Source organism: Trachymyrmex cornetzi, unplaced genomic scaffold, assembly GCF_001594075.2.
Source record: "Trachymyrmex cornetzi isolate Tcor2-1 unplaced genomic scaffold, Tcor1.1 scaffold56, whole genome shotgun sequence".
Lineage (NCBI taxonomy): Eukaryota > Metazoa > Arthropoda > Insecta > Hymenoptera > Formicidae > Trachymyrmex > Trachymyrmex cornetzi.
The window spans coordinates 795,934-822,457 of record NW_017299871.1 but is presented as its reverse complement, the minus strand read 5'-3'; the positions used below and the strand labels follow the sequence as shown (position 1 = coordinate 822,457).

Below are 26,524 nucleotides of genomic sequence, written 5' to 3'. Positions count from 1 at the left end.
CTCACATTGATCTTCGCTTTCGAAGTTGTGAACTAGGAAGTGAACTTTTCTTTTCGTTTCTCAATAAAACCAATTCACTATCGCGAATCCTGGGCCCATAACCAATGTTAGTTTGATTATTTATAAGCAGAGAGTTTTAACAAACACAATTAATAGCCAATAGATCTTTATTAGAAGTATATAAGATGAACACAATAACGAAAAAGCTGACAACAGAATAATAATCGTAACGTAGCAACAAGACAGACGCATGTGCAGCTAAAGTCAAGTCATACCATTCATTCATTTATGCTAAGTATTTAGTATCTCAAGAGCGTATACCAACATTTTGTATACTAAAATAAAGAAATAGTTTATGTATACATTTTCTGTAAATATATAATTAAATAAATGATTATTACTTGTATATATTGTATCAAATATTATATTAAAATAATTATTTCTAATATAACATTTCTTATATTAAATAAACAATGGCGAAATACTTTAAACCAAATTAAATTTAGTTTAATCCTTAACCAGGCGCGCCTTCCGGCCAAACATTAGTGGGCGCGCGTGGCATTGAATGCCACATCACAAATTTATTATTTAAGAGTTATAGCCCTTCTACAATAAGCCTCAAATCAGAAGTTCTAAACGATCTTAAGTCATAATCGGTGAAGTTGGCCAATAGCCAACTTGAACGACCTGGTTAAGATTGATTAAGACTTCTGACGTTCTAACTTGCAGCTTATTGTAGAAGGCCTATTATAATAATTTGATAAATAATTGGATTATAATAAAATATAATATTAAAATTTAACGTTAAATGAGGAATACCGAAAATCGGTAAAAAAAGACCTGCATTATCAATGATTTTTCAGAAAAACCAATTTTGCGGCATTCAGTGCCGCGGCGCGCCCGGTTAAGGGTTAAAAAAGTATTGCTTCTGTCGCGCACACGATTTTGCTAAAACCTGAACGCTCAAGAATGTTATATTTGATAAAATAATTCAAACATTACATCCAAAATATGGACGTAAGATGTGTGGAAGACGTCTTATGTCTGCATTTTGGACGTAATGTTATCTGGAATATTTCATCATATATAAGTCATATAGTCTTGAGGTTTTGGCAAAATCGCGCGCAATGGAAGTAATATTTTTAAAAACTTAATTTAAATGTATAAATAAAACTGTAAAAAAATTAATCAACTAATACATGCTCTGGCAGTTTGTAACCTAACCAAATTGTCAACTAGTTTATATTAATCATCTTTTTTCGAAACTTGTCGATGGTAAGTTATGTCGATGAAGTAAAACTTCTTCATTTGTACGATCTTGCTCAGCATGCCTAATATCTTGGTCAAAATTAATTTCATTAGGAACAAAGGCACCTGAAAAAGAAAAATATACATAAATTGTTAACAATAATTGCATAGAGATATCTATAATTTAATAGTAGACGTGACTTACGTTTATTTTTAGCACATTTACCAAAACTATTTATGAGAAATTGCTTATCTTGAGATTGGAGTAGGAGCATGTTGGAAAAAATTTGTGATATTTCCTTACTCGCTTCTGCTTTTGCTCTTAAACAATACACTGCAATACTTTTAATAAAAATACTTGGTTAATAAATATCTAATATAAATACATTATATTTAGATTCATAATTATAATCTACCTCATGCCGATCAATATTACAGCACCGGTTACTGGTGACGCAAGTTCCGAAATAATCTTCCAAAATGTACTGTCTTTTTTCAATGAAAACATCCCATCGACAATAAAATTCCAAGTATGACGATGATTTCTGAATGGTCCACATTTATTACTTTCCACATTTGTGATAACATATCCTATCGTGAATAATATTACAATAATACTGAGAAATGTGAGAGCCAAGAACAATGTTTGCGTTTGTGCCGCTCGCCAAGGCTGCGACGGTCTCTGGTAGTATCTTTTCAGCTCATATCTCTTCATGTAAAACGTAAAAATTAGTTTTATCATGATCATAATAGATATTAACGGACTAAAATAAAATCCCATCCAAAAGAGCATCTGATTATAAATGAGATTTAATGTACTGCGAGCGATATCGAATTCCGGTCTGCCGACTTTTGTTGAATATCTTTTGTACAGCACAGAACGTGTAAAATGTAAAAATACCCCAAATAGCAAAGCAATGAAATCCAGTACAATAAGCCGATAAATCTCTTCTCCTAAGTGTGTTTGCCAACAATGTGACGCACTGTGGATTATCCAGAAGACGAATAAAGTCCCGATTATTATCGCAGCAACTGCATAATTTCTGACAATTGTTACGTAAAGTTCCGTACGTTTGTTATTGTAGCGTTCTAGCGATGCCTAAAAATATTAATATTATAATCAATTATTTTTACAACAGAAAATACAGGTTACTTACTAGGTAGGAGATAATCGCTGGAAAAATATGAATGATGGCAGTAATGACTATTGGCACAATCATAATCGAGATAGTTACAGGCGCTTCTATGATGTTGTAACGACTTAACAACATCCAAACAAGTGCACCAGCACCGAAAATCATAAATATAACAATAGATGTCACAGCAAATTGTATTATAATTAATAAAAATTTAGTACACCAATGCAAACGCATATGCTGCTTCGTTTCTGCTAATAGTTCTTCTAGTTCTTTATAAATTGATGCTGATTGCAAAACAGCAGTTTTTGGTGAAGATATACTGAAGTCCCATCCACAAAATATTTTGCTGCTATATAAATTGTGTACTTTTCCGCGTGTTTCGACATAAGACTTTCTATAAGAGGATATGACTCTGAAAAAAATTATTATTACATTCAATAAAATTACAAATTGAATAATTTAATCTTATTAATTTTATCACACATACTTGAGAGAGAGTATAACAAATGTAACTACATAACAAAAAAGCAGCGTTAGGAAATAGGCAAATGGAATGCTATATTTGGTTCCAAATGATACATCTACTGTGCCGTTGGAATAAAAACCATAATACATTATTGTGTGAGACAAAAAGCCCTGCAAAGCAAAATATTGTGATATGTGCGCTATATTATTTAGAACATGCTGCTCATAATAAAATAATGATTAGATTTACACTGCCTGTTAAAAAATCCAGTACTTTAATATTGTTTGATGTAAAGTTTGATACATATACTTGATCCAGTGATTGCGGAATCACAATAAAAGATACACTGCAAATATAAAATATTCATCAAAATCTCGTTTTGATTACTTAATTTAATATAGTAATATATATATATATATACATATATATACATATATATATAAAGCACTTTGTGTTTGCCTACCAAATAAATGAGAATTATGAATATTTTTAAAACTCTCTTAATTTTAAATAACTTTAAATTGGTTCAAATTTTTATATATATCAAAATGCACTTATTATAAATATAAAACTTTACAAAAAAATAAAAATAAAATATATTTACCTCAAAATACAGGAAATTGTATTAAGGAAGAGTAACCATCTCAAGAATTTGAAGTATGTTGCTATACCACTTCCATGGTGACTCTCAATGGTTTTTATTGTTCGATGCCATAATTTCATTGTTGAAAAGAAGTTCTGCATTGTTACCCAAATCTATATAAACAAAATCCAAATTTTTTCATTTCTTTAATATAAAGATAAGAGCTCCAACAAAAATTAACATTACCTTTGCAAATTTTAAACTAACATTATATTTAAACAATTTCCAACAACTAATTGATCTCTTTGTTGTCTTTTGGTTAACAGTTTCCAGTAGTTGTGACTTAACAAATTGTTTCACAGCAAGGCACTGTGGTATTGTTCTCACTGTTTCCATTCTAAATTGTTCCAACTTGGGATCATCATGCATAAACTTCTTGCTTGATTGTAGGTGACTGGCAATAACATTAGCACATTCTTCATTAGATAAATGAGCAGAATTGGGCATTCTCAAAGTAGCATATGGAATAATAGAGTCTAGATTATCTGGCATCCTTTCACGTTTTCCTAGAAATACGTTTTATTTTATATAAACATAGAAATTTTATAAAGATTTTAAATCATCAGACATTCAAAAGCTACACTTACTCCTTAATTCCATTGGCAGTAGCTGTTCCATTTGAATAGATTGATCAAAAGATTCACAAACTTCTGCTTCTTGAATTTCAGAAAGCATTCTGATAAAATCAATTGATATTTAATTCTAAATTATGTCCTAAAAGAAAGTAATTTTACAAATGCTTACAGTGCTTATTGGTATACAATCGAAAATATCATTTCTAAACTATAAACTCACCTTTTATCAAAATATTCCTTTATTAAAAAAACAGTCATTGACTAGCAATCATTTCATCCACACAAGTAAAAACGATAAATATTAACTATATATATATATCTTTACATTACAATCTTTCGAAAATGATTTGGTGTAGATATGCGATTAGATAAAACATATTGGCCTAAAGTGGAAAGGAAATTTTCATGATAACAATGTTTAATTCTTCTGACATTTATAGTATATCCTTAAAACTTAATTACTATAAAATATAATCATATTATACCATAAAACTCAATTCCAAATATTATATATAAAATAATATATATTTACATAATTATAGAACAATGAATTATTCGATCATGTGATTTAATTATTTGATACTCTTTTAATCAATGGCATTCCAATTACACATGAAATTCCAATATTACTTATGCAATTGGATCTGCGACTTATTCACCCTCGTAATTACTTTAAACTTAAACTCACAATTATTTTCGGCAAAATTCTTTTGAAAATAGCGTTAAAACTACAATAATTTCACAAATAAATGCCTTAACCATTTCTAACCTAATTCTTATTAAAATGATGAAATTCGCACATTAATCTTGGAAATTCAGTTCTATTGTTAAAAATATACCTTCCAGATGGGCAAACAGATTAAACTGGATCTTTTTTCAACAGATTACACTGAATTTTCTCTCTCAAATCTGTCCGAGGTAGCATTCAATCAATTTTCGTTCCTATACAGCGATATACGTTCGAATCTTTTCGCGCCTTACGACAGTTGCGACATGCATTATCGGATTTCGTGCGATCGGATTTCTGCTGGCAGTCGTGATTTTTAGACACGTCATGCTAATTTGCAACGGCAGAGTTACTTCCAGGAGGAAAAATTAAGATGCGAGAAAATCTTTTCGAAAGAAATTTGAAGTATCGTGATTAAGAAAATATCAATGACTTACCTAACCGCTCGAATCTGTATCATTCGAAAGTAATGCGCTAAGAAATCGGACGTCAATAGGCGCATTCAAATTTCACGTGTTTCCCAGGTATCGTGTTGTCCTTCTTTAACTTTCGGTGAGTAACAAGGATAAAATGATACCTAGGTGACACTCGGATTAGAATCTGAATACAGCCAATATCGGGTTTCACTTAAACGAGCGCCATGTTGAAGAAATTATGATTTCCGGTTAATGCAACAGTAACCGGAAATCATCTTGAACCTCATAATGGCGACTGTTTAAATTACTTAAAAATACATGAAAAATTTGTATTTGATTCACATCAAATAAAAAAATAAGCATGATTTTTTTCAAATTTCTCTCGTCATTAAAATGTAAAATACTGCAGCTTAAAAATCTATTCACACACACAAATCAAGAAATTACATAATAACAATCGCACTGTTTTCTGTTCTTATTGAAACTGTAACAATCACAATTATACATGAGGAATGCGCATGAGAGAATGATTTTCAAGTTATTTTATTTTAATATGATCTCGAGAACATTCTTGACCGGTTTTTTCAAGGATTGAAGAAATAAGATTAAAGTAATAAATCGTAGCTTTATTACCATTATTATTACGAAAGACTTAGATTAAATAAAAAATATTTTCAACATTATCCTTGCATTGTTGCGCTTCAGGTTATCCTGAATAGTCCCATACGAAAAATCTAAGACATCAAATGCATTTTTTTTTTCGCTACTCCGTAACACGCGTGGAATCCAATGTGGTGTATCTTCATTAACACATTCTATTGTTAGTGCACTATAATACTATTTTCTTTTGTAGCATCAAGTATAGTAGAGTATCCATATTAGGGTTTATATTATATAAACTGTGTACAATAAGTTTCATAATTTAGAATCAACATGTAGCTTTCAGTCAGTGCACTGTATGATTGATATTTTTTTCCTTCTAATCTCATAGAAAACCTGAAACAATTTCATGTGTTTATATATATTACAAAAATGGCATGTTTCTAATGAATGCCTGTCTTGTGTTCTATATTTTGAAAATAAACTATAAATGAGGTCTTAAAATAAAATAATTTTATCTCATCAATAATAATTAATATCAAAGCATTAATTTTTACTATTTCCAAGATAAATCAGTTCATACACTACTTACACTTTTATCATGATGAATAAGTACATTGCAGTAGTACTTCACCACATGTTGTAATCAGTATCATCCTGATCGAAAGTTATGAAAAATCCGACTAGAGTTGAATACACAACAATATTACCCGCTAATGTCAGGTAGCAAGCACCCCATTCTATCTGTAAAGACAAATAACCTACATGTTCTAACTGATCAACAGATTTAAAGCTAATTTATTATAGCAATCATATTTTCATTTTCTTCATCTACAATATGAGTCTATTTTGTCCAGCTTAAAAGTTTTGTCTACTGTTCTAGATTTTCTCAAAAAAAAGTTTAGGATTTTTCAACATCCCCTCTATTACATTGGCAAATAATTTTTAATTCAAATGTTAACTATTATTTAATAAAAATTGAAAATTGAGCAAAAATGAGAGTTTTGTTTATGTAAAAAAATGACTCAGATTGCAGAGAGGGTCAAAATATTCTATAAAAAGGTGTGTAACTTACCACTGGCTGGTCTGCCGGAGATCGCGCCAATACTATTGGAAGAGCAAAGGACGATACTACAAATCCCATTGTAATAAATATTGCAAACTCTAAACATGGATTACTATTGCTTCCCGAATCATCTGTGTAGCGACGTGCTATTATAGTTGGAATAGGTGCCAATATATAGAACAGTACAACAAAAAATGGCCACCATACTCTAGAAATTGTACTTGTGTTATAACGTTCTATAATTCTAGGAGAATTGGATAAAACTAATTAGTTTCATAAAGCTACTCACTTATATATCGGTAATGCACAGCCAAGAATGACAAATGTCATTCCAATGGAACCAGCAAATGCTAGCAGTACTAATCTGTAATTATATATTTCCATTATCGTTGTACTAAAAAACTAACTTAATTAAATTTTGTGAATAACAGAGAAGCATCTACTTCACGCGAATTTTAAGAGAAAAAAATGGATGCTTTACAGCAAGAAATGTAAACAACATTACGTTCCACTTAATGCTCGGAATCAGCATTGAAGATTGAAATTGAAGATTGAAGATTGAAATTTTGATCAATGAGGACAGGAATTTTAGCTTCTATTGTTTTGATTCGTCAAATTTCAATCTTTCGATCTCCAATCTCAATCTTCAATGCAAGCATCGTTTGTCCTTGTTTAACATTTGATAAATGACAAAGATGAAATGATTCCACGAGCGTTGTGAGTGTTAAATGAAACGCAGTCATAGTGAATCATTACAGCTTTGTTGTTTCCCAATGATAAATAAAGATAAAGTGATCACTGTATTACACTGTGCCTCTTGCTGGAAAGCATAAAGCATCTTAAGCCGGAATCAGACTACGCATTGAAAATTGAAATTTGACCAATGAGAATAAAGGAATTTTAGTTCCTATTGTTTTGATTGGTCACATTTCAATCTTTTAATCTTCAATGCGTGATTCCAGCCTTATGCTAATTATTTGGTTGCAAAGGTACTTACGCTGTTTCGAGAAAGCGTCACAAAGGAAAGAACGCCATGAAATAAGAAAAATACAAAATTAATCTATTGCATTTAACAGTATTATAAATACTATGGCTGTTGTCCTTTTAGAAGACATAATTGACAAATGTCGTTCTATCATTGTTATTCATTAAATATTAAAAAAGATAGAACATTTGTTGACTGCCTCCTAAAAGGATAACAGTCTGCATTTTTACGAGTTTGACAATGCATTTTTGGTTGTCTAGTCTTGAATCTATTTGTAGCAATAAGTTTATATAAAATTTTTGCGTAACACGACAGATGAAGGATCGCAATGTTTAAAGATCCTAAAAGTTGCAAACAATGCATTGCGATATCATAAAACGAAACTGTTATAGATTACAATGTTTTTTCGAAGTTTAAAAAAAAAAAGAAAACCGAAGGGAGACGCGACGTGAAGATCGCACTTTGCTCTTAAATCAAGTTACGAAACTTAATTAAGTGACGAGGATTGTGCGCGTAGTCAAATGTCAAACGACGATGACAACAGTGGTGCGAAGAGGTTATGTTTTGACAGCCAATTTTCGCGGTTTTAGCGCGAGGTCCCCACGATGATGACATTTCTCGAGGATTCATGCCGCGGGGAACTGCATACGCGTGAAATGATCAGAATGTGCCAAATAACCTTTAATCCCGGCCATTGCGAGTCGATTTGACAAGTGTGTATATTTATCGAATTCTCTCTAGTCTCACTTTGTAGACCGCGAACTGCGCGTGACGTAAATTGATACTAAAGTCTCGTACATCATTGGAGGAAACTAGAGGAGACTGCAGGTTCATAGCCCAGCGAAGGTGATTGGTTGTAGAGTTGGACACGTATTAAGGCTTGTCTACATAGAAATCGTAGACGATCGTAGGATTTTAAGTCGGATTTTTAAGAAATTGATCAGTCACAATCTAATGCTGGATTCATACTGCATTTGATTTGCTCGAGGCACCCAGTTGGACACGGCTCAATTGGACACGAGCCACTCACAGCGCTTGAGACTACAAAGCTCCTAAGCACCGGTCGCTGTGATTGGTGGTGTCCAATCGAGCCGTGGTCAATCGGGATCACCCCTGCAATATGCAATGTGTGCAATCGGAGCCTTCCCGTGGAACTCGACCTTAGCAGAAAAAGCAGCTTTGCAATTGTTGTATAATTCTTTAATATGATTGGCCTTAGTTTCTCACTGGATCTAAATGTATAAACCAATCATATTCAAGAATTTTACAACAATTACAAAACTGCTTTCTCTGCTGAACGTAGCCATTGGGTGCATTCAGTACTACAACCGCTCAGTGAGCTCTTGCATCCGATTGGCATATTCCGTTAGATCTAAAAATATAGACCAAACAGGTACGAGAACTCCCTGAGCGCACAGTGAGCAGTTATAGTACTGAATGCACCCATTGGCTACCGTGATTATTTTGACGTGTCCGGTGTCGCCGCGCCACGCGGCGGTCCCGATTTCGCGAAATATGGACACGCCTTTACCCTATGATTTGGCAATGGGTAGAAGCGAGTCATCACAGACGGTGAGACGGTTTCCTCTCATTTGTGTCCGTGACTCCGTTGCTATACTCATTGCGTGTACCGAAAGGAGAGATTGTGCATTGTGCAGATTCCTTTTTTTGCGCGGACAACACCGAAGGTTGGACGATGAGTGATCCAAAGAGGTGAGGAAATTCGTAACGGGCTCGACCTGAGTCGATCGACGGCGATTTCATGCCGATTGCTCGCGTTCGCATGTCGCGGAGCGACGTGTGTGTCGCGGAGCGCGACAGCCAAGGCGGCATTCAATTTCACGATGTCATCATGTCGACAGAGCGACGCTTTGTTTTTCGCGATGGCCCGCGTTCGCCGTCGCGGCCGATAACGTCGTGAATCACGCGCCTCTTCGTCTTCGCGGCACCCCGACTCGCTCGAGGGTGCTCCCGCGGACCGCGGATCGGGACTTAAAAATTTTCCGGCACTTCGCCCGATCATGGCTGTGCGCGAATCAAACATGATAAAAGGGAAGAAGACGCTCGATTCTTCGCGACGCCGAGTCAGCTGGCCGTCCATACGGATGCGAAAATTACGAGCGTGAACGCGAATGTTCTCGCTACAATTTTGCGTTCGCTTTACGTGCCTGACATTTAAAAATATGTTAATTTTGTGTACTTGTTACTTATCACCTTTTGAAATTATGTTGAGGAATTATGTTACAAGGATTTTAGTAGATAACAAATAAAATGTATTGTGGAATGTACATATATATATATATATGTACATATTTATATATGTGGTATGTCATTAATTAGTTTTATTGTTTTTCTCACTTCAGAATATAAGAACATGTTTATTTCATCATGAACACTTTGTGTAATAAATTAATAAGAAAAATAATTTTAAAGATTTTTGTATAGGATATAGAATAGCATTTACAGTTGTTTCCTTCAAGAAAAAAATGTTAAAAGAATGTCATCCTTTATTTTTTGATTTATTTGTTAAATTTCAAAAATTAGGTTTTTTTTTAAATTATAGTTCTCATTTGTCTTAAAAATTTTGTAGCTGTATATTCTCATTGGTGATAACATTTTTATTTCTAATTTTTGTTACATGAATTTATTTGTGTTCACAATATAAAATATTAAACAAAGGAGAATCATATAAGAATCATTTTACATTTGACATATAATTTGATATATAATTAATGTTTTATATTTCAGTGGTGAAGATTTGGCGACAGCTATCCTTCGTAAGAAGGATAGGCCAAACAGATTGTTGGTTGATGAAGCAATTGCCGATGATAATTCCGTGGTTGCGCTTTCCCAAGCAAAAATGGACGAGTTGCAATTGTTTCGCGGAGATACCGTATTGCTGAAGGGGAAAAGGCGTAAGGAAACAGTGTGCATCGTACTTTCGGATGACACCTGTCCGGATGAGAAAATCCGTATGAACCGCGTTGTTAGAAATAACTTACGTGTACGTCTAAGCGACGTTGTTTCCGTACAAGCATGTCCAGAAGTCAAGTACGGAAAACGTATTCATGTGCTGCCAATGGATGATACTGTCGATGGTCTTGCTGGGTAAATTTAACGTTATGTCTAAGATTTAGACATAAATGAAATATAGATGCAAAGTAGATTTCATTCTATTATTTTTTTCATAATATAACCTTCAACTCTTTAATTGATCTTACAAAATTGCGGGTGTAAGTACATGGGGATTGAACTTGGAATCTGTAAATTATAGGCTTATTCTTTTTAGCTGAATTTTTGCACCAGTTCATCTTTCTTCCTTTTCTCTTTAGAGGGGAAAAAAAAGAAGAAAGATGAACTGCCAAAAAGAATAGGCCTTTTGAATCAGTCCTTTCATACTAAACCAAACATCACCCCAATAAAATTGATATATATATATATATATATATTTGTAAAACCATGAGTTGATATTGTCTTTTTGAAATTAATTTTGTGCGTTTTACTTTTAATTACGTAATACTTTTATGATGATATAAATATATAAATTATGTATTTTTCGATTTTTGTAGAAATCTATTTGAAGTCTATTTAAAACCATACTTCCTGGAAGCATACCGTCCTATTCACAAAGATGATAATTTTATTGTACGAGGTGGCATGCGAGCTGTGGAGTTCAAAGTTGTAGAAACTGATCCGGGACCATTTTGCATTGTGGCGCCTGATACAGTGATACATTGTGAAGGTGATCCGATAAAACGAGAGGTCAGAAAAATACGTTATATGTTTTTAGTATCTTTAATACCGATGTAGATAACAAAGAGCATTTATTTACAGGAGGAAGAAGAAGCATTAAATGCTGTAGGTTACGACGATATCGGTGGCGTCCGTAAACAGTTGGCACAAATTAAGGAAATGGTAGAGTTACCTCTGCGACATCCATCTCTGTTTAAAGCCATCGGCGTTAAGCCACCACGTGGTATATTGTTATATGGACCACCAGGTACAGGAAAAACTCTCATTGCACGTGCTGTGGCAAACGAGACTGGAGCATTCTTCTTTCTCATAAACGGTATGCAATCTGAATACAAGCAAAATAGTATTTAATTATAGGAATAAAAATGTATAATATGAATTAGGAATATAAGGTAATATAAGATATTTAAAGACTTCCCTCTTTCTATGCAGGTCCTGAGATTATGAGCAAACTGGCTGGTGAATCTGAAAGCAACTTGCGGAAGGCGTTCGAGGAAGCCGAGAAAAATTCTCCGGCCATTATATTTATTGATGAACTTGATGCGATCGCGCCGAAACGTGAAAAGGTTCACCAAGTCAAATTTAATGTCTTTTATAAATCGCATTTTGAAATAAAAATTATATTTTTTTTACATAGACGCATGGCGAAGTCGAAAGGCGTATTGTATCTCAACTGTTGACACTGATGGATGGTATGAAGCAAAGCTCCCATGTGATTGTAATGGCAGCTACCAATCGACCGAACAGCATCGACGGGGCACTGCGCCGATTCGGACGTTTCGATAGAGAGATTGACATTGGTATACCAGATGCTACTGGCCGATTGGAAATTTTGAGAATCCACACGAAGAATATGAAGCTTGCTGATGATGTCGATTTAGAAGAGGTACCATTTATTTTTACGTCACACACTTCTAATAGATCAAAATAGTTACATTTTATAATTGTAGTAATATTTAACAAAATATCACTAGATTGCAGCAGAAACTCATGGACACGTTGGTGCCGATTTGGCGTCTTTATGTTCCGAAGCGGCTCTTCAACAAATTCGTGAAAAAATGGATCTTATAGACTTGGAAGACGACCATATAGATGCAGAAGTCTTATCTTCGCTTGCGGTAACAATGGAAAACTTCAAAGTGGGTTATTACTTTGATCTTGTATTAAATTTATTCATATCGTTTTCTAAATAAAAGTATCTTTTTGTTAAATCTCAATATCTTTTGTTAAAGTATGCAATGACGAAAAGCAGTCCGAGTGCTCTACGTGAGACCATTGTGGAGGTACCAACGGTCACCTGGGATGATATTGGAGGTTTACAAAATGTTAAAATGGAGTTGCAAGAATTGGTGCAGGTAAGAATAGATACAAGATTTAATATATATACATTAGTTTTAAATTACACATTTATTAACGTGCGTCTTTATCGCGCAGTATCCAGTGGAACATCCTGATAAATTCTTAAAATTCGGTATGCAACCGTCAAGAGGCGTATTATTTTACGGCCCACCTGGTTGTGGTAAAACACTATTGGCCAAAGCGATTGCCAATGAGTGTCAAGCAAATTTCATTTCTGTCAAGGGTCCTGAATTATTAACTATGTGGTTTGGAGAATCGGAAGCTAATGTCAGAGATGTCTTCGATAAGGTAAACCATCTCGTATTCTTTAATGAAGAATTTAAGATTATCGTTTAACAATAAATTATTTTCAGGCAAGATCAGCAGCACCTTGTGTACTGTTCTTTGATGAACTTGATTCTATTGCGAAGTCTCGAGGAGGCACCGTCGGCGATGCTGGCGGTGCTGCGGATCGTGTGATAAATCAGATATTAACGGAAATGGACGGTATGGGTGCGAAAAAGAATGTATTCATCATAGGAGCAACAAATCGACCCGATATCATCGATCCGGCAATTCTACGACCCGGTAGATTAGATCAATTAATTTATATACCATTACCTGACGAGAAGTCTCGAGAAGCGATATTCCGCGCCAATCTTCGGAAATCTCCTGTAGCTAAGGTAATAATTCCGTAAATTTGCCTAAAATATACAGATAATTAATAATAGCGATGTATTGTTTATTTTCCTGTGTGCGTTTTTAATTATTAAAAATTTTTTTTATTAGGATGTGGATCTAAGCTACATCGCCAAAGTCACGCACGGCTTTTCCGGTGCTGACTTGACAGAAATCTGCCAGCGGGCATGCAAACTTGCCATTAGACAGTGCATCGAGACTGAAATTCGAAGGGAAAAAGAACGAGCAAATAATCCATCCGCGTCTATGGATGTAAGATATCTTTATAAAATGCACTTCACTTTACAGTGTTTTTGCATTATTCCGTAGACTCATTTCTGCTGTATCATTTTGTATGACTCACATCTGAGTCAGCATTAGACTTTATTCGAGTCATTTTTGAAACATCAGCAGAGAAAGTTTTCTTATACATTTTTTTTATTTTTTATGACGTACTATGATAAGTAGTACAATATTTCATTTTCCGATCGCAAGGGAAAAAACTTTTATATATCGCATATAACAATTATTTCATGCATTTTTTTAGCAATAGTAAACGATATATACATTTATATAGAAATTAAATAATTCGAACACAAAAATTGCTATTAATATATATGTATATCACTCCTAAGTTCTACGTTCTACTATTCGCTTTTTCTAGATGGATGAGGATGATCCTGTACCAGAAATAACGCGAGCTCACTTCGAGGAAGCAATGAGGTTTGCGCGTCGTTCAGTGTCCGACAATGATATTCGCAAGTACGAAATGTTTGCGCAAACGCTTCAGCAATCTCGAGGATTTGGGACTAATTTCAGGTACGAATTTTCTTTTTCAAATTCCAATATATATGCAAAACAACAAAGAAATTAAATTAAATCCTTATGGTTATTGTTCTTTTAAATGCTAAAAATATGATACATATTTTTACTGGACAGATTTGTACATAATAAAAAATATTTTTTCATCTTAAAAAATTATTTGCAGATTTCCACAAAGTGGAGCAGGCGGTGCTCAAGATAATACACAAGGCGATCAAACCTTTCAAGATGATGGAGATGACGATCTCTATAGCTAAGTTTTCGTTTCCTTGTATGTCATTACAGTGAGCATACGACAAAAGGGCCTGTCTGTTACCACATAATATATTGCACAGGAATCGTTTTTAAGTGATACAATTGAAATATAAAGAGCGTAAATAAATGGATAAGATAAATGGAAATTTTATATGAGGTACATACAGCTTTGTGTTTGTAGAAAAAAGGGCATAGACCCTAATCCATGTAGCTAAGAAACATTCGGATATAAAATATCGATTGAAAACTTTGTCCATATGATTATTTCCATTTTTATTAATAGAACTTGATCTTTTAGCGATATCGTTATATGAAATTATCTTTCCTTTCTTTTCCACAAACGTGGCAACATGGATGTAATAGAAATATAATCATCGTTGATTAACAATTACATAATAGGAAGATTATTACAAAGTGGCGAAATGACACTTTATACCGTGTATACACGTATTATAGGAATATACATATTACCCATTGCAATTTTGCTACGTAATTTTACATGCGTTAACGATTATGTATTTTGTCGAGCTTGAACTCAGAATGGACCCTTTTGCTGCATTATCACTGTACTCGATGAGATTACATTCTGTTGTCCACACTCACACATTGCAGTAATATAAAAATTTATGCCATGTCGAGATGAGATTGTCAACTGATGATGTACGTTGACGATTTTACAAATATCCCTTGATAGTAAATTAATCCATATACGACGATAAAGAGCCTTTTTCAATCTCGTCATTCGAATCGTAATGATTATCTGCATTATAACGCAGTTTTATAAACGTTGAAATTTCTGATAATGAAGGAGCCGAATAATATAAATATAATATGAGTAAAAAGAGATTGTCCGATTTTTTTTACAAAACAGTAGCAAGTTGTTGATACTATTATGCCGTAATTGGTTGTACCTCTCTGATATAGTATTTGATATAAACTTCAAGAATAGAATTAAAATTTAAAAAAGTAGCACAAAAAATTAAAAGATTGATATATTATATCAGAAATAATTATTCTTTCTAGGTAACGATTGATATTCGATGCATAATTTTTACTTTAGTAATAAAGGTAATATTTTAATTTCAATCTAAAAAAAATCGATGCAATTATAAAATAAACTTACAAGACAGTTGAATGCATATTCTAATTAACGAAAAGTTTCAAGTTTTTACGTTTGTAATTTGCATTTTTAAATATTTTATTTTGAAAATAATCGGTTTCGCATATAATAGGAATGTTAATCCAAATGCTAAAAATACATTCGATAAAATCATGAAAATGTTTATTTTTCATTTGAAAATTTGTAATGGTTATACTGCTAGTCTTGCACAATATTTATATGAAGTAACTGATGTTTTCCAGGAAGAAACAGTGTAACACAGTTACCATTTCATCTTTGTCTAATATTGGCGAACAAAAAAAATGTAATGATTCATTATGTTACACTGTGTCTCTTGCTAATAAAACACTTAATATTAGCACAAGTTTTCATACGAACAAAGTTGTGATAACGCAAATTTCCAATGAAAGAAACATTGATTTATAAAAAATCGTCAGCAATTTTATTAAATACAAATAAAAATAGGATGTTGAACCTATCGTAGATAAGAAGACTCACAGTGTCTTTTTTTCTTTTTTTTTCTTTCATTTGCAGACCAGCACAATCACGTGTGTTAATAAGAAACTTTATACGCTGACGAATGACGTTCAAAGCTTAAGCCTTAGCACGTTCATATGTACATTGGTTATTTTAACACTTTTATTTATCTTTATAAAAGTAAAACTATTTACCAAATAAAATTCGTTAGTATAAAACCGCTAATCGGAGACATATTATAAGATCCATTAAATTTTACATAATATGCTACGAAGAATTATGAAAAAAGAAACGGTAGCTGTGCCCATCGTCATCATACAACGACAAAATACCTTCACTCAGCGCTGATGTCGTCTTTCTATTTCGGTAAATTGGCACCGATCAATGGAGAGATTTTATTCATAGTTTAGTTCGACCGCTAACGAAGTCGACACTAAACGAAAACGCAAATGTATCGAAAATTCTTTGTTCCCTACTAATGAACTATTTATACAAATTACATGTCATGACAGTTTTAAATAATCGATTCGGAAAAAGCATTCAAAGAGACACTGCTTATTGCACACATTCGATACGATTACATATTATACATAATTATCTGATAAAGCATTAAGATACAGCATGATGATGTTTGATAACATATAAAATTTTCATCGAGTTAGAATTCTCAGTACGCGTAATTTTCGAAATTATCTTGTCTGATCAGCATGAAATAATATGTCTAGAATGATTTATATTTTAAGAAAGATGGAATGAATTCCTTTCCCGCATTTTTATAAATACTTTATACTTGTCCCTGCTATCATTTGTTATTTCATTGTCCCATAGCTATCACGTAAAGACTGAAGTACTTTTTGAACTTTAAATGCCAACAAAGCATCATATCGTTACAAAATTGATATTTTTTTGGCAAAATTATATAACTTGATCATGTTTTACATTCTTCTAAGAAGCTAACATATGTCAAAGGATCTTATATTTTATACAAGAATTACAGCTGAAATTCATCGTTCGACAATTTGCCATATATATTTATATATTTTTACATCTTCGCAAAGAAGATGAGTTTTTTTTTGTAAACACAAAGAAGACAAAGATTTCATCATAAAATATAGCAATCCAATGAGACATGCAACGAAACAGATGTGTTATGTCGCAAGCTCAAAAGCGTGTTTTAAAATAGCCAAAATCCTTCCCGCCGTTTGTATGATTTTCATACGATAGGATAAAAAGCAAACTTTTTTGTTTATACCGTTACCAATTTTGTTTATATCGATTTTTCAATATAAACATTATAGTAAGCGTGATTGAATAAGCAAGAACAGCTAGTCGGCGTTAATCGTAGATGTTAGAATTTGATGCAGTCCAATATTTCTTCTAAACAAATAATTTCAAAGTCTTCTAATAAATGTAGATCATAGTCATTTTGATTATTGAACCGAGACCGACTGCTCCAATTTTTTCTTCTTCCTAAAACTAAAATAATTTTTTAGTCAAATATTTGCATAAAGTCCAGATAAATAATAGTTATTGCTCGTAAAGAGTATGGCGTTCGTTAAGATAAAACAATTTAATTATATTAATTCGTCATTTTCGATATTGGATTATCCTGAGCCGTCTTGGGCTACAGTAAAAACACATGTTTTCTGCATAAAATACTTCTATATAAAATATAGAAGTATTAGAATGTAGAAATACTTCGCGTTATAATATATTGTACACTCTCTGTGTACTTGACAAAAAAAATTTTCATCGCGTAATTCCTGTAGTTGAAAAGATTATTATCATTGGATTACTATATTGTCCGCGCGATATTGCATTTCTTTTGCAAATGCAATGTCTATTTAGCTAATGATAAAAGAAATTCCGCTTAAAAATTCAACAATTTATTAATACGACCGAGAGTGTTACTCAGCGGTACTTCTTTCCTTTCTGTTGCACAGGCATATGTGGATTAGTATATAAAAATCCAATCTCTTTCTAATTTAGCGTGCACACATTCCATCTATGATCTTTAACGCGTACAAGGTAACGTAACAATCTCGGTATATTGCCTACAGATTTTTTAAATTTTTGGTTCTATTGAACTGGGAGTACTGGATATAGAGCCGTCTGTAAATACTGGACGTCCTCTGCACTCTGTGTCCCTTTCGCTCTTTCGTTGCTCTCGCATGGCTTTTCTCATTTCCATTCAGCTTGAGCTTTTGATATGCCTTAATTGTGTATGGATTATGCTCAATCTGTCCTTTGCGTGACAGGTGGGAATTCGGTATCATCGTCCAGACGAAACGGGCCGCCGCCTTTTGGTGGGCTTTCCGTCGCTGCTATCATTTCTTGATACTTCTCTGATTCTACAAATCCATTCAGATTATCAGGTTTCCATCTCGATCGCATTATCTCGAGCGGATATAACGATAAAGATGTATACAGACGATCAGCATTCAATGATATATGATATATTTTATGCATTCAGATATGTTCTCAATTTGGATCTTTCTTAATGCAAATTTGATTTCTAAGATTCCCAACTTTATTGGATTAAAATACAAGTCCTAGATTAGAGGAATAAAATATGAGTTCGAATATTGCACAGGAACGTTTTTATCTGAGTGCAAATATTAAATATTTCATTGACCATTGTCTACATCACATTGTGAAATACATTCACTAATGAATTCGTTAATGAATATGAAATTATGGTCTTCTCTAAAAAAAAATCATTAATCTCATACAGGCATTTAATTTTCTAATACATATACTATTGTATATGTACTAAAAATAATCGTGCGTATATGGCATACTCGTCTTTGGTAAAAGATACTTTTACGTAATACGACGATGTTTTTATCATTCAATTTACGTTCAATAATAAATGCGATATAAAAAAAAGCAGAGAAAATATGAAGCAATATTTACAAAATTAGACAGGTGAGTATATATATATATAATACGATTCTTATTTTTACATTTCTATTTTCAAATATTGTTTAATATTATTTTTTACAAACGAATGCAAATTATTACAGCCTGTTTTCGATTTCATTATTCGATTTTATGACATGAAGACCAAAAGAAAAGAAGAAAATATTAGATAAAAAGAGCTATCTATTTTCTTAGATTCTATATAGCTCATTATATATTACATATACTGAACTTAATGTATAGGAACAATACCGTTAATAGAAGTACGTCATATATGTACTTTTATAATGATTAGTACATTAAGTTCTAAAAAATATACGTCACTACTATCTCTGCCATCATATAACGTCTTACATAATTATGACACTAATATCATACAAGCTATTTGTGTTAACAGCCTTAATAATCATATATTAGTAATTATGTACAATTGTTAACATTGTTATTATAATATTAAGATATCTATGAGGTAGTCTTCTAAAAATAGACTACTGCTTGTAGGAATTCTCGTGATATTTCGTAACGGGATGCAATAATGCTAGATATTATTATATCTGCTGACTAGTAAAACAACTTGCATACGTGCTTAGTGATTTATCCCGAGAATAATAGACTAGTATCTACATGCATGTCCTGTGCACATGTGTATCATATATCCATCTTAAGAATTTGTTTCTGCAGTTAATAAGCGTAATCAATTTGTGATCTATCCGTATTTGTAATACGGTATAATATAAATTGCTCATATTAACACGCGAGGATGTAGGCCGCGTGAAAAGGCACATTGTTATTCAGCACTGCTCTCATTCTTCCTTTCGCTGCGTGTACGTATAGAATAAAAATGCGCGAGCGCTAGTAGTGAGGCACACACACACACACACTCACATACAAAAAGAGAGAAAAGCTTTAAAGGAGAATTAGGTGTTTTGTGTACGGAGAATGAGAGCGAAAAAAAAAATTCGAGGGACAGAATAGAGGACATACCAGTACCTGACATGGAGTCTGGCGAGCGGCCACGCAACACACCCGCGTAGCTATTTATGCAGGCTTCGGTGGATATTAAAAAGAAAAAAATTACATCAAGTAAGGTCAACTATCAGGCCCCCCCTCCCCCTCCCCTGAGTCCCTGAAGAAATTATCTGGCTATTTTATTCATAAAGGGGGGGCTAGAAGCGAGAAAAAGAAGATATAAAGCAAATTATCAAAGTAAAGGCGTCTGGAATACGCGGCGCGCGGTACACGCATACACACCCACACGGCATGGTACATAGCCAACGATATAAGCATTTTATTAGAGCTGATACTGGATCAACTTTAATGAATTACTTGACCATAGCAGAATCTACAAATACATGGAAGTAGCGATTTGTCTACTACACAATAAAACAGCAGGCGAGTTCTATAAGAATATAGCTTTTGTCTGAGCAAAAATATGAGTTTATATTGATTCTTATAATAAAAGTAATTAATTGAATTTGCTATCGACAGATAATTTTTCTTTCATTACTTTAGTTTTATGGACAAAAGATAGCGAGATTAACTTGAACGGAAGAAACGATACTCTTTTTCTTTTTACTGAGATTCACTAATCAATTGTATGATGAGTGTGTTTCAATAAGTTCATTATAGTTATGGCATAAAAAGTGCAAGTATCTGCCAGTACCAATTCTGTGTGTACGTGTATGTGTATATGTGCTTTAAAGAAGGAGATACTTAATCTATTCTGTTAGTGCTCGAGTAATTGCGAAACTTATCTCAAAATCATAAAATTACTTTAAAAAAGAATAGACAAAGGAAACTCTATACACACTCAAGCGTATTATAGTGAATAAATATAAAGAAGTTTCGCATTATTTTAAATATATTTTCAAATTAACTGTCGGTAATGTATCTTTATCGTCAACTCGCTTCAACTAATTTGTAAATGTATAGTCCAAAATTCTTTCTTCATACCTGTATTTGTATTATTCGTGGTAGCTGCTGCTCCTGAACCAGAACCACCACAATCTGATTCATCTCGCTCTTTATCGTCTAATCTGTGAAAAATGAGTAAGACATCTTTCCATCTTTATTTTTATTAATCACAGTCTATTAATATTTTAAGAATAATGATTAAAAATGACGATCCGAAAATAAGCAATCAAAAATAACAATTGTGTTTATCAATTTTATAAAACTCATTGAAATTATAATATTACGAACCTGTGTTGTTTTATAAGCGTGCAACATCCACTTTCTGTCGGATCCACGGAGTAGACGTATAAGTAACCATCGGCACTAGCTACTAACAATTTTGGTACTTTATGTGTTCTAAAATGTAGATAAGTAAAATGTATTGTGAGTACGTAATAAATCTAACGCACAGTACACGTAAATTTAAGATAACGAATTTTCGGATACTCACACAGTGATGGCACAGACATTTTTTAAACCTTGAAACGGTAGGTGAACGCTAGCAAAAGCACGTCCTTGAGTAAAAACATCAGTCACTTGCGACGGCAAATACGTAGCCGACGCTGTCACAGCCTTCGTTAAATATCCCATCCAGCTTTGTGCTTCGTCTGCAGTTTGTTTGTTTGGCCTATAACCCAAGTGATACATTTGTGTCTACATTTTAATGAAATATTTATTTAAAAAAACAGTGAATACACGATGCATACGTTTCCTTTGGTTCCTCCAGTTTGAATATATGCACAGTTTCCGTATTACTAGAACAACAGAGCCACATAGAGTCCATACTGAAAGAAAGACTGTTCATCGTGACGCATCTCTTAACTCCGCGTCGAAATTCGAATAACTTTGTACCCTCGTGAACCTGTAAAAATAAACAATTGTTGCAATTGAAGCAGCAGTTATGAATAAAATATAGGCACTATTGTATCTACTAGCTACTTACGTCAAAAACTCTAATAACGGTGCCCTTTTCAGAGGCTGTCGCCACTTTGGTGCCAGTCGAGCTGAAAGCAATTGCTGCCAATGGACTATCATGTGCAGGTATCATTGTTTTTGCTTGCTGTACAATTAAAAAACGTAAAGTTGGCAATATGTTAATTTCTAATGCTCCAAAGATTTTACTGATTTATTCAAATTTATTTAAAATACATACAAGATGATTTGCATCAAATATTTGAACTTCCCCAATGGTATTCGATCCTGGGTAAGCTACATAACAATTGTCGCTATTTGGCGAAAGTGTACAAAGGCCTGTAAGATTAGGTGGAGTATCGCGAATTGTGTGTAACACTCTCATGTCTCGTATATTATGAATGTATAGTGATTCTTCCAAACACACCACCAATCTCTGAAATAAATGATACTGCCTTCAGTGTATCGAAGATTATGAAAAACATTAAACATATTATAAAATTATATTATAAAAACATATTATAAAAACATATTATCAAAGCTTTATTTATTTTACAATAAAACATTACATATAAATTTACAATTTAAAATATGTGAGAATTATCATAAGATATGCAGAATTTAAAAAGTAATTAGCTCATATGAATACATGTCTAACATAAGATATAATTTTTTTAAATTATAATAATTGTATTGTATATATGTATTTATTTATACATTTATACGATTATATATGTATGAAAACATCTATAATGTTAATTCATTAATTGGGATGTGAACATTGGAATGCTGCGTGGTTGTGTGAGAATAGCTAACTCATAATTAGTGAGTCTCAAGTTTAATCCCATATATTTCAAATTTATAATCAGTAAAATAGCTCCCTGACCTTCCAAGTTGGAAATTATGTATGTGTCTGACAACCACATTATATAAAAACTGTTGTTTATAAAGAGGAAACTGAAATTTGTAAGATTCAAGGATACGGAACCCCAATGTTCATTGATTAAATCTAAATATAAGCAAGGGTTTACATTCAATCCAAGCTCTGTTCAACTGTGTTGAATAAACCTCAGTACAAGTAGTTGCTTAACAAGCAAAAAGGGATTTATTCCTTTCCATAAAAATCGTGATTGTAAATTGTGAAAAAACTAAGGTTTCACAATAAAACTGCAATGCTTTCATATTTGAGGTCAAAGCTCGAAATAGGTTCTGTACTATTATTACGAAAAAGAAGAAGAATGTAAACATAAATTTGAATAACTTACCGCTCTGTTGAGTTTCACAGCCAAAATTGTATTCGAGTAACTGTAATTGCATATCTCTGTTCCTTTCCTAAAGTGGCACACCGTAAGCGTACGAGGCGATTTAAGACTCACGATCGCCACCAAACTGCTGCTGAACAATCTTTCAACGATGCATATATCCTCGAAGTCTGCATCATCTCGAAAAAATGAAATATTCTAATTAATAACATCAAAGGCTTCTATTCGAACTGGTCGTTTAGTTTCGTTTAACACGTCGATATGATCATTCATGACCAGCGCCTAACTTTTTAGCGCTTGTAAAAAATAAATATTATTTAATATAAAATTTTGTGAATTATATAAAATAACTAGATAACAATGTAAACAGTGCACAGTTTACCATACTATCTATGATAAAATAACTAGATAACAATGTAAACAGTGCATAGTTTATCATACTATCTATGAGCATATAAACTTATTTTATCATATCATGCAATATATTATTATATGCTTACGATAATGAAAATTCTATCGTAGCGTACATATAAGACATATAAAAGTTACTGGGCAGATAACGTGTTAATGTGACACAAAAGTTACAAATATCTTTGACATAAAAGATATTTAGAAATTTTTTATCTCGTTTATCATTTATTATCATTCTATTAATCATTATTGTAGCAGTTATTTTTAGTTCCAGGAATTATTGATAGAATACAGAAAAACTAATTATTACCATTTTCATATATTTTCTCAAGATGTCCTGCGGAGCTGATGGAATAAAGTTTGTATCCTGACTTTGATCCCACCGCCAAGGACCTAAAAGGTAATAAGGAATTTTATTGAAACCACACAGCATCATGTCCAAAACTGAAATATAAGACGTCTTAATGACATCATTAAGGCTAATATTAATTGTCGATTTTTATATTTATGACTGCCTTAAGTTTTAAGATGTCACAAAGTAATCATATTATTTAAGATGATCTTGAAATAAGAACAGAATATGAATACTAGCCTAAGATATCTTTTAAACATTACATCATAAGACATCTTAAAGATGTCTTTAAGAAGTCTTTTGCCTCCATTTTGGACATGCTATTACAAACCTACACTAGAAAACATCTTATTGCATATATAATTAGAATTCAGCTAGATTCAGAAATATGCAAATCAGACACTTACAAAGTTAACTCTATCAAACATTCTAATCAAGATAACCAGAAGTTCAATCACGATAATTAGAATTCTAATTTATATAATCAGAATTCATTTTGTTTGTTTTTTGTGGGTATAACTATAACATCTCCCTCAGTGACTCTTTCTTTTCTTTTCGTTAGAAAGACGTGATAGTATTCAAAAAACATAGAATCAAGTTTCTTCGATAAGTATGTACACGTAAGTATATACCCTTTGTTTGCCTATCTCCCATTATTGGCCATCGCCGTCTGGCAAATATCATATACAGAGAAAGAGAGAGAGAGAAAGAAAAAAAGAAATAATAACGGAGTCGTCGCGAACGATACGCAATCGTGCGAGGAGCAGGAGCCGAGGATAAGTCCTTGGATAAGGCGGCGCGAGCGGAAAGGCCAGGTCGACCGACTAGCTCGCGCGCCGGGAGGTGCGATATCGCCGTCTCCTTTTTTTTTCCTCTTTCTCTCACTTCCCAATCACTCGTCGCGACGCGCGGGAGAACGCGCGCGAAGGTTGGGGTCTCTTTCGTTAACACGCAATTAATCGGTGAAAGGGGGAGCAGCGAATGACGCAGGCATAACGCGACGAAAACATCGTGCGAGGAAAACATGGGAGTCGCGCGACACGCAAACCTTGGCGTGAGGCGTATATATATATATATACATATATATGTATATACATGTGTATATAGATATATTGAGAGTGAGAGAAAAGACGACACGCGTCGAGGACGGGGAGACGATCGAAAAATGAGGTTAGGATCAGACAAAGGAGATGGGGAACGGGGAGGAGGTGGAGGAGAGATTCCGAGGGACGATTCCGCGATTAGATAGCAGAATATGCGACGTCCGTACTTACGTGCAGTCCTGATTGAAGTTAACAAAGTAGGGACCCTTGCTCTGCGCGTCGGACGTCGTGTCGGACGTCTGGTTGGTTGCGAGGTTCATGAGTCCTGATATGCTGTACCTTAAGCCTTGCGTTAATACATCCAGGTTGATCTCGCGCGGGATCTCTCGCATAAATCACGGTGACACGTGTGCGTGGCCGTACACGCGCGACACACACGCTCTTAACGAAAACTCGCCTCTTCTCTCTGTCTCGCCCTCGGCGCAGCGCGCGTATCAACTACCTCTCCCCTATCACTGTTTCACACCCCCGCTAACGACGTTCAGTCCCGCTCGCGCCCGCTTCTGCGCGCGCTGGTACGAAAAGGGAACACGCTCGCACCACTCCGTCGATATAGCTTCTGTAGGCTCGGCTTCGGTTGTCTCTGGATGTCCCTTCTAGTTGAAGTCGTTCTGACGGCGGCCGACTCCTACAAGTGACTGCACTTTGCTATCGTTCCATATTGAACAGCTGACAGTCGCAGCTGCTGGCTGGAACAGCGGAACGCGAAACATCAGTCCGCGCGTTCCGTACGTTCCGTTGCCATGGCGACGCGCCGGTCTTCCTCCTCCACCTTCCTTTTTAGCCTATGGAGTCTGTTTGCAGGGTGCTTTTTTCGCGCCATGAAAATCCGTGGAAATTCACGACGGAAAGAGGGCGAAGGAAAATGGAGTCTCTTTATGTCCGATGCTTTCCTACATTGTTTGTCTTTCTCTTTTTCTCCTCGAAAATCCAGACTGCAATTCATATATTATATAATAATTACCAACTTACAATGGAAATCACAGTGTCTAGAAAACGATAAAATGTGATAAAATGCGGGAACATTTGGTCTCTTTTAATTACCATGTTTTTTTACATTTTGTTTTTCTTTTAGGCTTAAAATATTCTAATTTTCTTTCGTGATTGTTTTGTTAGGTTCTGCATGTATTCCATAATAGAATATTTTAAATCTAAAAAAATATATTAAAAAGCGTAAAGTTAATAGCGTTTTAATGCAAAATAAAACAAACAATTATTTGGAAAAGACCAAATAATCCCTCAATTCATAGAAGTTACCCACCGGAAATAATCGTGGCTGCATAGTTCAACATGCATGCTTT

At 33.7% G+C, this 26,524-nt stretch overlaps 4 protein-coding genes across 12 annotated transcripts; 1 reads left to right on the top strand and 3 right to left on the bottom strand.

The window, feature by feature from the left end:
- Positions 1 to 846: 846 nt before the first annotated feature.
- On the bottom strand, positions 847 to 5,263 carry LOC108765983 (transmembrane channel-like protein 5). Of its 4 annotated transcripts, none has more exons than XM_018514958.1 (10): positions 5,236 to 5,263; positions 4,084 to 4,210; positions 3,683 to 4,002; positions 3,458 to 3,609; positions 3,103 to 3,199; positions 2,875 to 3,023; positions 2,406 to 2,799; positions 1,665 to 2,347; positions 1,454 to 1,590; positions 847 to 1,374 (listed from the first exon to the last, which is right to left on the bottom strand). In XM_018514958.1, exons 2-10 carry the CDS (start codon positions 4,169 to 4,171, stop codon positions 1,250 to 1,252), a joined length of 2,145 nt encoding a protein of 714 aa, XP_018370460.1. In that variant the 5' UTR covers positions 4,172 to 4,210; positions 5,236 to 5,263; the 3' UTR covers positions 847 to 1,249. The 4 variants fall into 4 exon arrangements, with proteins under 4 accessions (XP_018370460.1, XP_018370461.1, XP_018370463.1 ...); XM_018514959.1 differs by lacking the exon at positions 5,236 to 5,263 and adding an exon at positions 4,292 to 4,309; XM_018514961.1 differs by lacking the exon at positions 5,236 to 5,263 and having other exon boundaries at positions 3,683 to 3,989; positions 4,084 to 4,098.
- A 518-nt stretch (positions 5,264 to 5,781) lies between these two features.
- On the bottom strand, positions 5,782 to 8,638 carry LOC108765984 (leptin receptor overlapping transcript-like 1). Of its 3 annotated transcripts, none has more exons than XM_018514964.1 (5): positions 8,545 to 8,638; positions 7,170 to 7,244; positions 6,890 to 7,088; positions 6,407 to 6,558; positions 5,782 to 6,210 (listed from the first exon to the last, which is right to left on the bottom strand). In XM_018514964.1, exons 2-4 carry the CDS (start codon positions 7,208 to 7,210, stop codon positions 6,445 to 6,447), a joined length of 354 nt encoding a protein of 117 aa, XP_018370466.1. In that variant the 5' UTR covers positions 7,211 to 7,244; positions 8,545 to 8,638; the 3' UTR covers positions 5,782 to 6,210; positions 6,407 to 6,444. The 3 variants fall into 3 exon arrangements, with proteins under 3 accessions (XP_018370466.1, XP_018370467.1, XP_018370465.1); XM_018514965.1 differs by lacking the exon at positions 8,545 to 8,638 and adding an exon at positions 7,878 to 7,950; XM_018514963.1 differs by lacking the exon at positions 8,545 to 8,638 and having other exon boundaries at positions 7,170 to 7,264.
- Positions 8,639 to 9,452: 814 nt separating this feature from the next.
- TER94 (transitional endoplasmic reticulum ATPase TER94) lies at positions 9,453 to 15,553 on the top strand. The gene is made up of 13 exons (XM_018515018.1): positions 9,453 to 9,578; positions 10,614 to 10,973; positions 11,435 to 11,627; positions 11,700 to 11,934; positions 12,051 to 12,184; positions 12,256 to 12,504; positions 12,593 to 12,757; positions 12,851 to 12,973; positions 13,053 to 13,265; positions 13,331 to 13,639; positions 13,746 to 13,907; positions 14,299 to 14,453; positions 14,623 to 15,553. Exons 1-13 carry the CDS (start codon positions 9,562 to 9,564, stop codon positions 14,711 to 14,713), a joined length of 2,406 nt encoding a protein of 801 aa, XP_018370520.1. The 5' UTR covers positions 9,453 to 9,561; the 3' UTR covers positions 14,714 to 15,553.
- Positions 15,554 to 16,563: 1,010 nt separating this feature from the next.
- Atg18a (Autophagy-related 18a) lies at positions 16,564 to 25,906 on the bottom strand. 4 transcript variants are annotated; one of them, XM_018514984.1, is made up of 11 exons: positions 25,395 to 25,906; positions 24,079 to 24,161; positions 23,361 to 23,536; positions 22,337 to 22,531; positions 22,127 to 22,243; positions 21,891 to 22,045; positions 21,635 to 21,811; positions 21,433 to 21,540; positions 21,184 to 21,266; positions 20,221 to 20,277; positions 16,564 to 18,659 (listed from the first exon to the last, which is right to left on the bottom strand). In XM_018514984.1, the coding sequence occupies exons 1-11, from the start codon at positions 25,553 to 25,555 to the stop codon at positions 18,544 to 18,546; spliced, it is 1,428 nt and encodes a 475-aa protein (XP_018370486.1). In that variant the 5' UTR covers positions 25,556 to 25,906; the 3' UTR covers positions 16,564 to 18,543. The 4 variants fall into 4 exon arrangements, with proteins under 4 accessions (XP_018370486.1, XP_018370487.1, XP_018370488.1 ...); XM_018514985.1 differs by having other exon boundaries at positions 23,361 to 23,527; XM_018514986.1 differs by lacking the exon at positions 20,221 to 20,277.
- Positions 25,907 to 26,524: the final 618 nt, after the last annotated feature.